Source organism: Taeniopygia guttata, chromosome 1A, assembly GCF_048771995.1.
Source record: "Taeniopygia guttata chromosome 1A, bTaeGut7.mat, whole genome shotgun sequence".
NCBI lineage: Eukaryota > Metazoa > Chordata > Aves > Passeriformes > Estrildidae > Taeniopygia > Taeniopygia guttata.
Window position 1 is genome coordinate 46463019 of NC_133025.1, and position 16894 is coordinate 46479912.

Consider the following 16894-nt stretch of genomic DNA (forward strand, 5'->3'; position numbering starts at 1 on the left):
TTTTGGGGTTTTTTGGTTGTTTTTGTTGGGGTTTTTTTTGGTTTTTTTTTTTTTTTTTTTTATTCCTCCTGTAAATAACACCGCGTTCCCTCCTTCGTTAGAATGGTTGTAGATAAATGACGCTTTCGTTTGTTTTTCGTTCAGTAATGTTTCATGCGGAAGGCCGCCCCAAGGGAAGGCAGGAATGCAGCGCCGGGAGCCTCCCAGTGAGGCTGTGTAAGGGCTGGGGACATGTTTTCTTTATTCTTTTAATTGTCCCTCGAGAACTGAGGCGAGGAAAACTCTGCTTTTTGGGGTTTGGTGGGTTTTTGGTTTTTTTCCCCACCCTTATTTTTCTATTTTTTCTTTAGGTTTTTTTTCTTCGGTGTTCTGCCTCAGGAGCCGTAGGGGTGAGTCACTGGGGCGTTGTGTTAATGGAAAATGTTTTTCAAGCAGAGGGAGATAACGTGGGAGTGCCCGGCTGAAATCTTGCTTGGAGACAAGATAAGAATCGCGGGTCTGTTTCTAAGCGGTATATAATTCTTAAACAATTTTCAGGTTGAGTTGTTTTCCTTTGCTTGGTGGTTTTTTTTTGTTTTTTTTTTATGTGTGTGTTTTTTTTGTTTGTGGGTTTTTTTGCCGTTTTGGTTTGTTTGATGGGTTTTTTCCATATTTATTATTTTGGCTTTCCCTTTGCTTTCCCAAAATAGGCAGAGGACTTTTTTTTTTCCCCCTGCCTTTTTTAAATAATCTCTGTTCTGCTGGAAGAAATTGCATTAGATATTAATCATCTACCATTCAGAGCTGGACTTTGAAAGAGCAGTCACTGCAGGACTTTATTAGTAACCATTCTGAAATTTGAGGCTGGGATTAGGTTTATCTACTTCAGGATTTTTTTTGTTTGTTTGTTTGTTTCATAATCTCAATTTTGCTGTATTTTGCATATTTGGCAAAATGACCTTGCATTGGTGTATATTTAGTAGAGAAGGAAGAGATTATGTGGGCCTGGAGAAAGGAATTGATTTGTACAGGGTTCTGATTGGGCCATTTGAAAATCCTGAAACAGAGGCCTCCCGGCTTTCATTTTTGCCCTTGAAAATACAGTATGAGGAGGGAGCATTTCTTTTCAAGAGTAATGTTCATATTTCCTTCTCAGGCACTTCAGTATTTTTGTTCTGCTTCTCTTAGAAATTGCTTGTTTTGGTTTTGTTGGGGTTTTTTTCCCTTATTCCCCACCCCACCCCCCCGCTGATGATGTTTTAAAAATCATTTGAAAAACACGTATTTTAACAGTTTTCTAATAAGATATGGGTAGATTGAAATCTAGTCTGAAGTTTGTTTTGTTTTTCTATAATGTTCCTCAATAGAAACTCCCTAAGCTCAGTATTGCCATTAAGTTCACAATTTTCTAGCTATGTTTCCTCCTTGAGACAGCTCATGTAATGAACTGAGTTTCCTTAGATACAGATTTTAAAATATCATTGCATTCTCTATGCCACTGACAGGATTTTCATGATGGGTTTAAGTATATTTTTGTAAGTACAGGAGATTTGATGAGTTCTGTATGCTAAATTATCTTTTTCTTCAGCTAAATTATGCCTGGAATGTTCTCATATAATTACTGCATATCTGTGTTTCTCCTAAACAGTCATGCCCAATTAATGTAGAAAGGCAATATGTTCTTCTACCTCGGGTAATTGCTTGTTAGAAATGAATATATTTTCTGTTTGCATATCACAGTTAAATGAAAGTTTTTTAGATATGGAAATAAAAGAGAGAAATGTATTATATGACCTCTTTGAGTATGGGACAAATGGAGGTTAAAAGTGATGTTTTTTTAAAAGCACAATATTTTATTTCATTGCAGATGTGGAATTTCCCTTCCTAAATATAGTTTCATCTATCTAGCCAATCTAAATTCTCAGAAAGGAGGAAGGCTTTAGATTTAAGAACACTGCATCACAGATGCTTTTGGTCATGAAATGAACATTTACTATCGTATGACCCTAATTTACATTTGAATTTTAATTCCACACAGAAGATATCCTTATGCTGAAAGTACTGATTGTAATGTATGTAGTGTAATCTCTCTAATTCCTTGCTCCCAAGTAAAGTTACTTAACCTGTAGTTACCCAATAACTTTTTGTTTTTCCATAAAGCAGGGAGAGATAATGTGCAAGACAATATTTAAAAATAAAACAAATCAAAATCGGAATGAAACTATGTTCAGTTGCAGAAACATTCAGAATGATGCTGAGAATCAAGTTTAAAAAAGTGACATTAAGAAGAACATTTACAGAAAAAGTCCTTGGATAATAATTTCCTTCCGAACATCTTATTTGTGCTGTTTTGACTTTGTTTTTGATGGTTTTGAGGTTTTTTTGTTTGTTTTATAAAAAGACTGTCTGTGCTTGATTTTTGTCTAGTGACCTTGATAGATATTGAGGACAGGATAGGAATACAGTTCCAAATCCCTTGGTAGTAAGCAGTCTTCCAAAGTCTTAGAGGAAGATGTGATTTTAATTTTTTTTTAATGAGAATTTGCTTTAGGCTAGACATTTTATCAATGATGTAGACAAGCTAGAGTGTTTACCTAGACCAAACGTGAATGGAATTAATTATCTGATACCAATGCTATTCCCACAGTGCTCCAGGCTCTTCCTTGTAAAACTCAAATGAGCATCACATAGTCTCTGCAAAGGTTAAGCTTTTATAGTTCTATTATTAAATTACTCTCAAATTCCTTCACTCAAATTTTTAGTTTCTTTAGTATCTTTCTGCAGTCTTACACAGCATACCAAAATAAAATACAGTTGGAACATCTTACAAATCTGGTGTTTTTCTATCTAAGCAATTTGAATAATAACCATTAGTAATTTACTTTTCTTAAACACTTAAACCCAGACCTGCTTAGACATCAAAAGTACTTAAAGAATAAGTTACTGTTTATTTGTCTAAAATACACAGTACAAGCTCAGTTTAGACTTTGGTAAACATGTAAGAAATTGACTGCTCTCCATGCAGGCAGTTTTGAAGGCATTGATGCTGACGCTCGGGACGTTTGCGTGCGGCTGGAAGCCAATTGCAGCTTCTGCAGCTGCAGAAACGCAGCAGAAAACTGCGTCAGCTTGCAGGTCACAAACAATGCTCCGAGCGTGTCTGATAACAGCGGGAAAGCGGATTGCCGTGCACCGCAGCTAAACCCTCGTGTGTCTTTCCTCTTGTGAGCTCCCTGTCATTGCCGTGTGATGCAGGGGGGGCTCCATCGCTCTGGGGCGTTCTCCCGAGCCCCAATCGCGGCTCGGCTCGGCTCGGCTCGGCAGCCCGGCGGGGAGCGAGGCCGCAGGCACCACCCGCCTGGGCTGCAGCAATTTCCAACCAATCCTGCCCGACAAGCAGCTTCCCTCCCTCCCTCCTCCTCCCTCTCCCTCCCCCATCCCTTCCCTTCCATCTCCCTGTGGTCGCCTTCCTTCCCTGCCGCCGCTTCCCGTCCTCCCGCCAGCCCCCAGTGGTTTTCCCTTCCTTAGCCCGCAGCCAGTGGCGATGAATGCGCTGGACCACGCCGCGATGGGTGACGAGCATCCCGCTCTGGCTGCTGGTGAAACCAGCTTGTGTTTTGAATGTTTCTAGTGTTCCTTTTACCAACTGCTTTGTGGTTTTTGACTGCCGTTTATTTATACTGTGGCTACTGCCCAGGCTAAGGGGGAAGGAAAAAAAAACCCAAATAAACTAAACCCTAAACAACCCACCACAAAACCAAAACAACCCAAGGAGCAGTTGGGATGCTCCAGCTTGCTCTGTTACAATCTATTACTTTGGTTCTGCAGGCTTCAAAGCTGAGAAAGCAATGGATCATTCTACATGATAAAATACGTGTATCTGGAGCCCCTGATCATTGCATCCTTCCCCTCCCCTTATCCAGTCCATCCTAGAAGACTCGATGCAGGTAAAGAAACAACCCTGCCATAGTAACAAGGCCAATGCAAATAAAACTTTTTTTCTCTCCAGGAGGCACCTCTGTGTATCACATCTTTGAGAAATTGATTATTTCAGGCTTCTCTGCACTCTGTGTACAATTGATATTTCTTTTCCCTTTTCAAATAAAAAACAAGGCCTTTTCCTGTAGAAGCTACAAGTTTCTCCTGTCATGGGATTCCTCTATGGCCTTCACAAGTAGTTTCTGAGAGAATCATGAGAATACCAGCACAAACCAGGGTGCTAGAAACTTGGAAGCCCAGGGAAAAAAAAAAAAAAAAGAACAGAAGTAGTTAAGCACTTGAACAGGAGGTTTTTTGAGGGTAAGTTTTTTGTCTGTTGGTTTGGTTTTGTGTTTTGGCCGGGGTTGGGGGGACAGGAAGGGTAGAATCAGCTTTTTGTTTGGGACTGGTTTTTTTTTTTTTTTTTTTTTTTTTTTTTTTTTTGAGGAGGGGATCTGTTGGGTTTTTTTTTTTGGTTGTTGTTGTTTTCGGGGGTTTTTTTTGGTTTTTTGGTGGTTTTTTTTTTTGGTTTTTTATGTTGTGGAAAAACCAAACTTGATCCTCAGGACATGCATGTAATTAAATGGATCAGTTTATGGACTATTTACCAACAGTGCTAGGGCTTGTGCAAGCAGCTATGTAGCTCAGATTTGGTTGCTGTGAGGAGAGAGATGGCACCAATTTCTTCTTTCCACACATCATCTTTCTTTCTTCTCTCTGATTTCAAAAAAGCCTTTAGAGTAAGGATCTATTTACTTTAAAAAAAGTGCCTATGGAATTTAGACAACATTTCTGATATCAGAAACCTTTTGGTTGTAACTAATTCTATTATTTGATTGGACTACAAAGGTTGATAGATTTAACCACTGACCTCCTAGGTAGTAAAGATAAGCAAGAACATCTGCAGTCAGTAGTGGTCATTGTTCTGAAGGTGTCCTAGTATGGCTAGTAGAAAAGCCATTTTAAGCATTAAATCAGCTTTATCACTTTTCTCAGAAATTTCTTTACCTCTTGCAATAGTTTATTCATTTAGAGGCCAGAAATGTGCACACACCCCCAGAAATGTGGTGGATGGAACTATTTCACACAATGGTACAAAGATACAAAATCCTGTTTTATTCTGTTTCTTTTCTGGTGATTCTAGACATTCAAGTAACTTTCATTGTAGATCTTCTGAGCATTGAACACATTTGTTTTCTTTATTTGTGGTTTTCAAATGTAGGAAGAATTTTTTTTTTTAATTAGGATCAAACTGGAAGGTGCAGTAAAGGTGGAAAATGGTGAGATACCATTCTGAAGAGCAAGTTAGGAATCAGGCACAAGAGCAGGACAGGCAGTGAAATTGAAAACTATGGTTGGAAAAAAGTAAATAAATTTAAATTCTATTGTTATTTAATGACACCCAAAACACCTAGAGAGCCCGAGATATTAATGCTATACAGGTCATGGCAAGTTCCCTGTTGCATATCAGGAAACCAAAGATTTATTTTGTTCTTCACCAAAAGGATAGTTGGATTTGCCATTTGATCACCCAAATTATTATGACCCAGAAGTCCAAGTCCACATCTATAGGCAGTGAAATTCCCATTAGTCTGTGTGTGTGTGTAGATTGCTAATTGCCAAAGGACCTTGTAGCCACAAGAAATTCATACAGAATAGAAACAGCAGTGGATAGTGTTAATAAGCTCAAAATTTAATTACTATATTTAAACAGAAAAAGGAACAAGCATGAAAAATGTTATTACCTTGTAGTATGTAAGCACCATAGGTAAAAACTACATATATTATCTTAATGTAATTTTGAATGCTCTGTAGAGGTGGACTCTGCTGTGACTGGACAGGAGCTACCATGATCCATGCTGGTGTCCAGCTTCCAGCTAGAGAAGTGCAACTCTAAGTACATCAGCTCTGGCCTGAGCACACGCTGCAGGTAACTGTGTTAGCCTGGAGACCGAGGCACAGCCAGGAGAAATCCTGCTGTGCCCTGGGGCAGACAGACAGCCCCACTGGGACACTCAGTCCCTGACCCAGGTTCATCAGATTAGTCCAGGTGAATGAGAACAAAAATTAGGATGGAGCTGACCAAACTTCGGAGAGTCTGGCAGTAATTTAGTTGCACACTGAGGTGTGAAAGGGGTGATACTCCATTATTATGTGGGGATAACCACTGGCCATGCTGACACAGGCAGTGCAGGGATTGACAGCTTGGAGTCTCCATGTCAGTAGGCCGCACAAAGCCTTTATTCTGCTTGTGCAAAATTAACTTTCAAAAATATTTTATTTTTTTCCCAGTGGAATTAGACAAATTATGTAATATCTAGTCATGTTGGTCATCACTCTTGGCAAAAATCCGTCTTTATATTTAGCTGGGCTTCTACATTTCATATGATAGTGCTCTGGGATGCTCATCTCCCTAGGAAGATGATGCAACAAAAGATTATTCCTTTCCCTCACAAATGGTTCATCTAAATAAAGTAGCACTATCATAAGCTTTTGCTTTAGGAGATGAACCAAATCTGTATCTCCAATTTTCAGTATTTCCACCAGGACACTTTTAGCTGATTTAAAAAACATACCACAGAGACTTTCTAAGTTAATATTAATTCTCCTAAGAAATAGAAACTACATGTGCTGGCAGGTCCACTGAGAGATCAGCAACTCCTTCCACTCAGCTAACAGCTTTTCTGAAAAGAAAAGCAGATCAATAAAGAGAAAACAAATTTGAAAATCACATTATTTCAACAGCCTCCTCAAGGGGATGGTTGTCTTTTGGGATGGACAGGAGTGTTGGGAGGAATGTCAGGTTGAGAGATTGAAAGCAGATGCAGAGGGGAAGAGAAGTGCTAAATTGCTGACACTCCTAGAGCGAGCAAAGAAGTGGAGTCACTGTCTCACTCATTCCTGCCATCCCCAGCCTGTTCCTGCACTCCAGCACTCCCTGACTGCCTGCCCACATCACAGGATGTAGCTCAGGCTCTTCCAACTAATGCTGCCCATCTGGAAAAGGTTTTGCCCATGCTTTTCTCCCATTGTCTTGATAAACAGGAAAAGATGGATGGATGGATGGATGGATGGATGGATGGATGGATGGATGGATGGATGGATGGATGGATGGATGTACAGATAAAAATTTGTAGTCCGTATACTCACCTGTTGGTTCTGAGTAAAACAATAATGCATGTAGATGAACCACCAGGAGTGAAGGATGAACACTGGACAGTAAACATGAGACTGACCATTAAATAAAAGATGTCATATAGGAAATGAAGTGTTATTTCAGAATTCAGTGAATTCAGATTGCTTAGAACTCTTTTTTTCTTTTCCATAACATTGAAAGGTTTGAGTTCCTGTAAACAAGTTGTTTGCTCTTCCTTTTGGTTTAATTTTGTCTATCTTCAGAAGTGTTCTAATACTTCAATAATATACACACTGCTACTTTATACCCACAGATGCTGGTAAGAAGTTTAGAAAAGTAACACACAAGTAAATTTTCTAAATTAAAACCAAGAAAATTAAGCTACATGGCGTGGAAAAGATAAATTTGCGTAAGCATTACATGGACAACCTTGAAATATAGAATATTTCCTCAAATAACCCAAGCACACTGTAATGCACAAATCTATTTTCTGTATTTGTATGCTGCTGTCATATCTACAAGGATTCTATGTAAATTTTTTCATAATAAAAATTTATTCTATATAGTCTGTGGTATTTATTCTTTGAAGTTAAGGTATTGCTTAGGAGCAAATTACACTGACACCTGTTGTAGTTCTTCATTGGAGTTTGTCTTAAGAATACTTAAATAGTAATGGACCCTGGATAATTATAAAAACTTTATAATTTAAGGAGGTCTAATATAGAGAAGATCAATAAAAAATGACTTAAAAGTAAGCAAAGGCTAAATTTAAGGGAAAAAATATTAACTGTACAGTAAGTGCCACACAAAGAGATCTAGTGAACCAAAAATCATCAAGAAAAGGATCCTAAAGGAGATTGCAACTTTTTGATAAAAAGCCAGTTAACACTGGGCAAGGGAGGTGAACCAGGCATTTTGCAAGGCAGAATAACTATAATCATTAAACCACATAAATAAAATAAAATTATTTAATTGAATAATCTGCAAGAATATTAGCATTATACATTTGAAATGAAATTAAAGCAAAGCCATAGAGAAGACTTGCCAAAAATAACCTGATTAAAACTAAATGTGCCACATGAAAAGGGAAAAATAATTCTTATAGGAGTCCTGAAGAGACCAAAATAGGTCATCTGAATATAGATAAATAGAGAGAATGCCACACTCACCACTGCCAAGGAAAGGTAATAGATATCAAATACCAAGTACAGTAATAGGCAGGGAAGAATGTGTTTTATACTTATGCAGAAGTTTTACTGAGTTCTCTGTTGTGTACTATCTATGTTATAGCCCATAAATGTGGTGGCAGCAGGGGAAAGACTGCATATAAATATTTGGGTTTTTTTCCTTGAGTAAGTGCAATGATAAATAATGTTCAGACAGTGATTCTAAATGTGTTGGTTTTGGCTGGATTGGAGTGCATTTTCCTCACAGTGTATGCATGTGTGTAGGGGCGAGGTTTAGATTTTGTGCTGAGGACCACGTTGATAATATAGTGATGTTTCTGTTGCTGCTGAGCAGGGCTCACACAGAGCTTTCTGCTTTTCGTGCTGCCACAACAGGGAAGGAAGTTTGGGATGCTGGGGAGATTGTAAGAAGACACAGCCACAACAGGTAATCCCAACTGACCAAAGGGATGTTCCAGACCTGATCACTTGATGCTCAGTATGTAAAACTGGGGGAGGAAGGAGGAAAGGCAAGGCATTTGAAGTGATGGCATTTATCTTCCCCAGAAAGCATTACAGTGATTGGGCCTTGTTCTCCCAGAGATGGCTGAACACCTGCCTGCCCATGGGAAGTGCTGAATTAATTCTTTGTTTTGGTTTGGTTTTCTTGTGTGTGAGTGCAACTTTTGCTTTCTCTATTAAACTGTCTTCATGTCAACCCATGAGTTTTCTTGCTTTTACCCTTTTGATTCTCTCCCCAGTCCCACTGGTGGAGGAATGAGCAACTGCCTGTGTGGCTTTTGGTTGCTGGCTGGGGTTAGACCATGACAACTGGAAGTTTCATCTGTCCTAAGAGCATCATCAATCTTGATATGCAAAGATAAATATGTATTTCTTATATCCGTAGAACAAATAATTTGATATTAATAGGTATAAACTGATGTAAACACTGGCCAGCTATCTACACATAAAAATACATATCAGGGTGGTGGCCAAGCATAACCTGTATTAAAAAAAAATACATACAAAAGGTTTACAGAGAGAGAAAGAGAACTTTTGAGAAAAGGTGGTGAAAAAGGACAAAAAAAAAACCAAAACAACAAAACAGTGATGGCTAAAATGCAAAAATGTGCAAAATTACCACACAAAACTTTTTCACATTCAAGAAGCATTGCATAGTGATAGGCATCCATTGAAAAGAGGGAAAAGATGGGGAGGATCATAGAAATTGAGAAATACCTGGCCAGCAAAAAAAACCCCAAACCTGTGCACTGCACAGGTAGAATTAACCAGAGGATAACCCCTGCCAAGAAAGATTGTATATAGCAACTGTATGGGACAGCATTTATTTGACGATCCTTCCAGAACAAAGTAAAAATCCCTGAAATATATATTCATAGTAAATTTAAATAATAACTCCGACAGAAAAGGTAAAAGTAGGTGTGTGCATGCAAGGCTTGAAGGCTTTCAGGAGTCACTGCAGCAGAACAGGCTCATGGAGCCAACAGAAAACCCAGCACAAAGTAACACCTCCAGATCATGTTTAGTGTTCAGAAAGTCATAAATTGTGAAGAAAAGAAAGTAATGCTTTACTACGTTTCAATAAAGAATAGGATCATTAAAATTACCAAACACGTGCAACATTTTTAAAAGCACGGATATAATACAGATTTTTCCATGGGTACGTCACTAAGAGACATTGATCAGTTCATCCATTAGCATGCCAGTCCCATAAACACAACGAAGCCACATGATCATTAAGTCTTAGATGGGGAACACACAAGGCTTCCCTACATAGCAACAAAGAAAAGGTCTCCCTCAAAAAGGAAAAAAAGAAAAATCGCAGCACATTACTGCCATTTCAGAGCTCTCGGTAGAAAAAGTTGCATTTACCGTAGAAGCGGGACAGCGGCGCCCACTCTCTCTCCCCCGCCCGCCCGGGCCCTTTGCTGGGGCGCAGCTCGATGGCGGCGGCGGAGCGCGGGAGGGACGCGGCTCTGCCGGCCCCGCCGCCGCCATTGGCCGGGCTTTGCTGCAGCCCCGCGGCCGCCGGGGCCTCGCTCCCTACGGGCACCGAGAGCCCCGCCGGGGGGGCCGGGCAGCTGCGCCGAGAGCGGCGGGCACGGGGGGACCCGGCCGGGACCCGCTCCCGAGACGAGCCGGGTTTGGCCTCCGGGGCGGGGCCGGTCCTGGCTGGGCGCGGTTTCGGCGGGAGCGATGGCGCCAAAGACCCGTCCCGCGGGGGAAGGGCGCGCGAAGAGCCCGCCCCGGCCCGGCCCCTTGCTGCAGTCCCCAACCAGGTCAGGCAACCGATCATATAGCGAGCCGAGAGGCCGTTCTCAGCGCAGTGAGTAGCGGGCTGTGGGTGCTGCATCATGTCTGGCCGGGGCAAGGGCGGCAAGGGGCTCGGCAAGGGCGGCGCCAAGCGCCACCGCAAGGTGCTGCGCGACAACATCCAGGGCATCACCAAGCCCGCCATCCGCCGCCTGGCTCGGCGCGGCGGCGTCAAGCGCATCTCGGGGCTCATCTACGAGGAGACGCGCGGCGTGCTCAAGGTCTTCCTGGAGAACGTGATCCGCGACGCCGTCACCTACACGGAGCACGCCAAGAGGAAGACGGTCACGGCCATGGACGTGGTCTACGCCCTCAAGCGCCAGGGTCGCACCCTCTACGGCTTCGGTGGCTAAACTCGGTTCTTGCTGCTACATCTTAGCGTTTTTATAACACAAAGGCTCTTTTCAGAGCCACCCACAAATGTCATAAAAAGAGCTTCAAATCACTTACTCGGCATTTACTTGATTTCAGTTTTCGGGTTGGGAGGGAAAAGCATTCGTTTTTTCAGCTTTCCCCAAAGCTTACTCTCTTTCCATGTTACGGGGGGGAAATTCGCATTCAAGTAGGTGCGAGTAACCTAATCTTAACGCGGGGAAACAAAAGGAGGGGGTAACGGGTGTAGCGCTTGACTACGGGCTCTCGGAGCTCTGGTGAAATTAGCGTTCGGCAAGTTCCGATCTTTTATTTCCCCCATTCTCTTCCACGCAGAGCGCCACCCCGTTAACCCAGACCCGTTTTTGGAAGGGCGAGGGACGGGAAAGACAAGCGAGAAAAAACAAAGGCGGTGCGGGGGGTAGGACCGAGACAACCGCCGGTGCCGTAACCGCTCTCGCGCCACCAGTCGCGACAGCCGGGAAGGGGACGGGGAGCTCCTGAAATGGCGGCAGAGCTCTTCTCTCTGCCGTTCGGTGGGCGGGACAGAGCGGGAAGAAGAAACAGCGAGGAGCACCCCTTAGCGCCCTAGGGACTGCGCGCCAAAGACTCTGCCAGCCCACCGCAGCGGGCTGCTCTAAAGCCCTCCCGCTCTCCCCGCCCTGCTTCTGAGCCTGCCTGTGTTCTCTGGGCACCGCTCTCGCCTACACCCACCACAGCACAGCCCCGTAGTGTACCCGGGAGCTTTAGACGGTGACCTGATCTATGACTGACACACACAAGGCACAAGGGGGATGGTAGGGCTGGACACACGCTAAGGAAGGCCCACATTCCCCCAGGTATCCTCGAATTGCCACTGCTTAGGGCAGTGAAAAGTGCCTGCCATGGGCTGCCCGCGCCTGCTCCACAACACAGAGACAACAGCTCTCTCCCGTGGAATTGTGGTGGCTCTTAAAAGAGCCTTTCGGTTTGAAGTACAAAGGGCAGGAGACTCAGGCGCGCTCACCGCGGATGCGGCGGGCCAGCTGGATGTCCTTGGGCATGATGGTGACGCGCTTGGCGTGGATGGCGCACAGGTTGGTGTCTTCGAAGAGCCCCACCAGGTAGGCCTCGCTGGCCTCCTGCAGCGCCATGACGGCCGAGCTCTGGAAGCGCAGGTCGGTCTTGAAGTCCTGCGCGATCTCGCGCACCAGCCGCTGGAAGGGCAGCTTGCGGATCAGCAGCTCCGTGGACTTCTGGTAGCGCCGGATCTCGCGCAGCGCCACCGTGCCGGGCCGGTAGCGGTGCGGCTTCTTGACGCCGCCCGTGGCCGGCGCGCTCTTGCGGGCAGCCTTGGTGGCCAGCTGCTTGCGGGGCGCCTTGCCGCCCGTCGACTTCCGCGCCGTCTGCTTCGTGCGCGCCATCACAAACACCGGCTTGGATCGCCTTGAGACAGTAGCAACGCGCTGCCTCCAGCGCCATTTATCCAGCACGGTGGCCCCGCCCCCCGCTGTTGATTGGTCATATTAGCGGAGAATTTAATTGGGTTACAACTGAAGCCGCTCTGAGCTCCAGTCGTTCCAAACAAATGTTGTGTTGTTTCCTTTTTTTTTGAAAAACACCAGCATCTGTTGATGTGTTACTTGCATTCTGTCTATTTCCAATATTTATTTTTCCCTAAGGTGTTTCAGAATGCTATTTGTGGCTTTACATTTTAAGAAATGTTGTTACTTATAAAGATTTACCTTAAGAGAACAACAATCCGCCCAAACCCCACACTGAACAGAACAAACTTTTAAGCAAGCAAACGAAACATAATAAAACCCAACCCAAACATCCAAAAAGTCCCCAAGAAAACAAACAAACAAAAAAAAATCCCACCACGCAATTTTTAGTTTCAGAATGCATATAAAGCACCTAATTCCTTTGTTACTCCTCCCATAGGAATATAGGATGACCAAATCTAAGCGACCACTTCAGATAGAGAATAAAATATCAGTAAGCAAACCTGGTTACAAACATGTTATCTTCTCGGTAATTATTGGAAAATTGTATTTTATTTTTGCCCACTTTAAGTGGCAGAGTAATTTAATTGATTAAGGCAAGTGGATAAAAAGCAGCAACATCTACTCAGAAGAAAGGGAAGATCAAGAGAAACGAATGCTTGGATTAGGTATTTAAGAGCCGGGCACAACATAAGAAGGGGTTAACGCGGGATTTTCAAACCGGCCCCCTGAGGGCAGCCATTTCCATCGCCCAATCAACAGGCAGCGCTCGGATATAAAACCGAGGTGGGAGCAGTCTCCTACGTTATTGTCGGGTCGTTTGGTGTTGTTGCTGTGGGACAGGGGGCGAGTTGCGATGGCGCGCACGAAGCAGACGGCGCGGAAGTCGACGGGCGGCAAGGCGCCCCGCAAGCAGCTGGCCACCAAGGCTGCCCGCAAGAGCGCGCCGGCCACGGGCGGCGTCAAGAAGCCGCACCGCTACCGGCCCGGCACGGTGGCGCTGCGCGAGATCCGGCGCTACCAGAAGTCCACGGAGCTGCTGATCCGCAAGCTGCCCTTCCAGCGGCTGGTGCGCGAGATCGCGCAGGACTTCAAGACCGACCTGCGCTTCCAGAGCTCGGCCGTCATGGCGCTGCAGGAGGCCAGCGAGGCCTACCTGGTGGGGCTCTTCGAGGACACCAACCTGTGCGCCATCCACGCCAAGCGCGTCACCATCATGCCCAAGGACATCCAGCTGGCCCGCCGCATCCGCGGTGAGCGCGCCTGAGTCTCCTGCCCTTTGTACTTCAAACCAAAAGGCTCTTTTAAGAGCCACCACAATTCCACTGGAGAGAGCTGTTGTCTCTGTGTTGTGGAGCAGGTGCGGGCAGCCCATGGCAAGCACTTTTCAGTGCCCCAGGCAGTGGCAATTCGGGGATACCTGGGGGAATGTGAGCCTTCCGTAGTGTCCAGCCCTACCATCCCCCTTGTGCCCTGTGTGTGTCAGTCATCGATCAGGTCACCGTCTAAAGCTGCCGGGGTGTACGGGGCTGTGCTGTGGTGGGTGTAGGCGAGAGACGTGCCTAGAGAACACAGGCAGGCTCGAAAGCAAGGCGGGGAGGGGCGGGAGGGCTTTAGAGCAGCCCGCTGCGGTGGGCTCGCAGTCCCAGGGCGCTAAGGGGTGCCCCTCGCTGTTTCTTCTTCCCGCTCTGTCTCGCCCACCGAACGGCAGAGAGAAGAGCTCTGCCGCCATTTCAGGAGCTCCCGGTCCCCTTCCCGGCTGTCGCGACTGGTGGCGCGACCGGCTACGGCACCGGCGGTTGTCTCGGTCCTACCGCCCCCCACCGCCTTTGTTTTTTCTTCCTTGTCTTTCCCGTCCCTCGCCCTTCCAAAAACGGGTCTGGGTTAACCTGGTGGAGCTCCGCGTGGAAGAGAATGGGGGAAATAAAGGATCGGAACTTGCCGAACGCTAATTCCCACAGAGCTCCGAGAGCCCCTAGTCAAGCGCTACACCCGTTACGCCCTCCTTTTGTTTCCCTGCGTGAAGATTAGGTTACTCGCACCTACTTGAATGCGAATTTCCCCCTCGTAACATGGAAAGAGCAGAGTAAGCTTTCGGTAAGGCTGAAAAAACGAATGCTTTCCCCTCCCATCCCAAAAACTGAAATCAAGTAAATGCCGAGTAAGTGATTTGAAGCTCTTTTTATGACATTTGTGGGTGGCTCTGAAAAGAGCCTTTGTGTTATAAAAACGCTAAGATGTAGCAGCAAGAACCGAGTTTAGCCACCGAAGCCGTAGAGGGTGCGACCCTGGCGCTTGAGGGCGTAGACCACGTCCATGGCCGTGACCGTCTTCCTCTTGGCGTGCTCCGTGTAGGTGACGGCGTCGCGGATCACGTTCTCCAGGAAGACCTTGAGCACGCCGCGCGTCTCCTCGTAGATGAGCCCCGAGATGCGCTTGACGCCGCCGCGCCGAGCCAGGCGGCGGATGGCGGGCTTGGTGATGCCCTGGATGTTGTCGCGCAGCACCTTGCGGTGGCGCTTGGCGCCGCCCTTGCCGAGCCCCTTGCCGCCCTTGCCCCGGCCAGACATGATGCAGCACCCACAGCCCGCAACTCACTGCGCTGAGAACGGCCTCTCGGCTCCCTATATGGGCGGCCGTCCGACCTGGTTGGGGACTGCAGAGGGAGGCGGGGTCTCATGCCCGGTCCCCGCCCCGTGTCCCTCTCCTCGCCGCCGGCCCTGCGCGGCTCCGCTCGTGCTTCCCGCGAGACGCGGCCGCGGCGCTTTCCCAGCTGTGTCCCTTGGACGAGCCCGGCTGCTCCGCCTCTCCTGAGCGGGTCTGGCCTCGGCCCGCGCTTCTAGCCATGGCATCACAGAATTTTCTGAGAAGGGCCCTCAAGAATCATCAAGCCTGAGTCTTAAGTGGTTTGCTCATACAGAGATTGAACCTACAATATTGCCCTTTTTAGTTACCGGGTACTAACCAACTGAGTTAATGTCGGGCTGCATACATTGTCCCTGCTCGCTCTCACCCCGCGCGTCCCTTTGCTGCTTTCCTGTCCCGCCCCGCTGCCCCGTGTGCTGGTGACAGCTCCACGGCAGCTCTGGGTCTATGTCAGTAGCTAGAGCGTGGCCTGCGACCCCCGGCTCGCCTTTCAGGCTGCGGCGCTCCTTTCTCGTCCCTCCCCGCGGGTCTGCGGCAAAATCCGACCAATGCGGGGCCTCGCTCGGCGCTCCCGCCTCCCCCCGCCGCTCTTCCACCTCCCGCTCGCGGGGATCCCGGCGGAGCCGTCTTTCCCGGGCCGCGCCGTCTTTGTTCGCTTCGGCCATGGCGGCTTCGCGTATTTTTGTCTACCGGGACACTCCCACAGCTGCGCCCTCCTCCGCGGGGCGCTGGGGTCTGGGCACGGAGCGTTCCGCGCTTTCATGTTCACACGCTTTCATGTCGACTGCAGGTCGGTGCGAGGGGGAGCAGGGAGAAATGGTCAGTGAGGGGCTGCAGTGGGAAGCGTTTAGACCGGAGAGTCCCTGGAGGCCGTCCGGAGGGGCTGTTTGAGAGCGCGGAAGGGACCGCCAGGCCCAGCCCCGCGCAGAGGTCGCAGGGCTGCGCTGGCCTCAGGGCTCGGGCTCGCTCCCGGCACTGCCGGCCTCGGGAAGGAGTATCCGCTGCCGGCCACTGAGATCCCGCAAGCGAAAGAAAGAATTCCGGATATCACAAACAGCTGTCTGTATGACATCTGAAGAATGAACACTAGCGAAACAATTTTTATTCCAATGAGGAATCCTGAAATTTTTTTTCTGTCTTGTTTCATGCTTTTGCAGAAAAAATGTCATACATGCTGCTTACAGTATGTTGGACTGTATTTGTGAAGTGATTGAATAAATACTGACTTATGAGACTGTACTTCTAAATGAAATCTGTTAAGGTTTTAAATATTACTTGCACTGAATATAGCTGATATGCTTAAGGTGCTTGCCAATTCTTCTATTATTATTATTTTATGTCTGTTACATGCCTACTGCTATAAAATTTTTCATATCTGTTAAAAATGGTGCAGTTATTTATTTAAAGTTATTCCTTAATATAATGTAGAGAATGTCAGCAACATCTCCAAAATATTTCTGGGGATAAAATATTACCTAGATTCAGGTGAAATGCAATTGAGATAGTCACGCCTTCAGTTACAGATGACAAAAGATTACAAATCCTATTTTAAGTATCGCTGTGAATTCCTTTTTCTTTCAAATATAAAGAATTGCCACTCATATATACAGCATAAGAAGGAAAATATATCTTTAATTTAGATTAGGATTGCTTTTTCAACTGACCAGAATGAACTAAGACTGTCTATAGACTAACTGGAAGATTTGTCAGTAGTGGGCCTGCCAGGCTGGTGCCTAACATTCCCTTTTGGCTCCACAAAGTCTGCTTTGTTCTTTATATCTGAAAATCTGTGTTTAGCT

At 46.1% G+C, this 16894-nt stretch overlaps 4 protein-coding genes and 1 long non-coding RNA gene across 5 annotated transcripts; 3 read left to right on the forward strand and 2 right to left on the reverse strand.

Annotated features, from left to right (window-relative positions):
• The first annotated feature begins 2 nt into the window (after positions 1 to 2).
• Positions 3 to 7658, forward strand: LOC115493340 (uncharacterized). The gene is made up of 2 exons (XR_012053508.1): positions 3 to 4278; positions 5773 to 7658. It is a non-coding gene; the product is annotated as an uncharacterized lncRNA (long non-coding RNA).
• Positions 7659 to 10589: 2931 nt separating this feature from the next.
• Positions 10590 to 11038, forward strand: LOC140682200 (histone H4). Its single transcript, XM_072923307.1, has one exon. It carries the CDS (start codon positions 10635 to 10637, stop codon positions 10944 to 10946), a length of 312 nt encoding a protein of 103 aa, XP_072779408.1. The 5' UTR covers positions 10590 to 10634; the 3' UTR covers positions 10947 to 11038.
• On the reverse strand, positions 10633 to 12406 carry LOC140682199 (histone H3). The gene has a single exon (XM_072923305.1). It carries the CDS (start codon positions 12366 to 12368, stop codon positions 11958 to 11960), a length of 411 nt encoding a protein of 136 aa, XP_072779406.1. The 5' UTR covers positions 12369 to 12406; the 3' UTR covers positions 10633 to 11957.
• Positions 12407 to 13266: 860 nt separating this feature from the next.
• Positions 13267 to 13774, forward strand: LOC140682198 (histone H3). Its single transcript, XM_072923304.1, has one exon. The coding sequence runs from the start codon at positions 13306 to 13308 to the stop codon at positions 13714 to 13716; it is 411 nt and encodes a 136-aa protein (XP_072779405.1). The 5' UTR covers positions 13267 to 13305; the 3' UTR covers positions 13717 to 13774.
• An 841-nt stretch (positions 13775 to 14615) lies between these two features.
• Positions 14616 to 15076, reverse strand: LOC100229197 (histone H4). Its single transcript, XM_030262841.4, has one exon. The coding sequence runs from the start codon at positions 15017 to 15019 to the stop codon at positions 14708 to 14710; it is 312 nt and encodes a 103-aa protein (XP_030118701.1). The 5' UTR covers positions 15020 to 15076; the 3' UTR covers positions 14616 to 14707.
• Positions 15077 to 16894: the final 1818 nt, after the last annotated feature.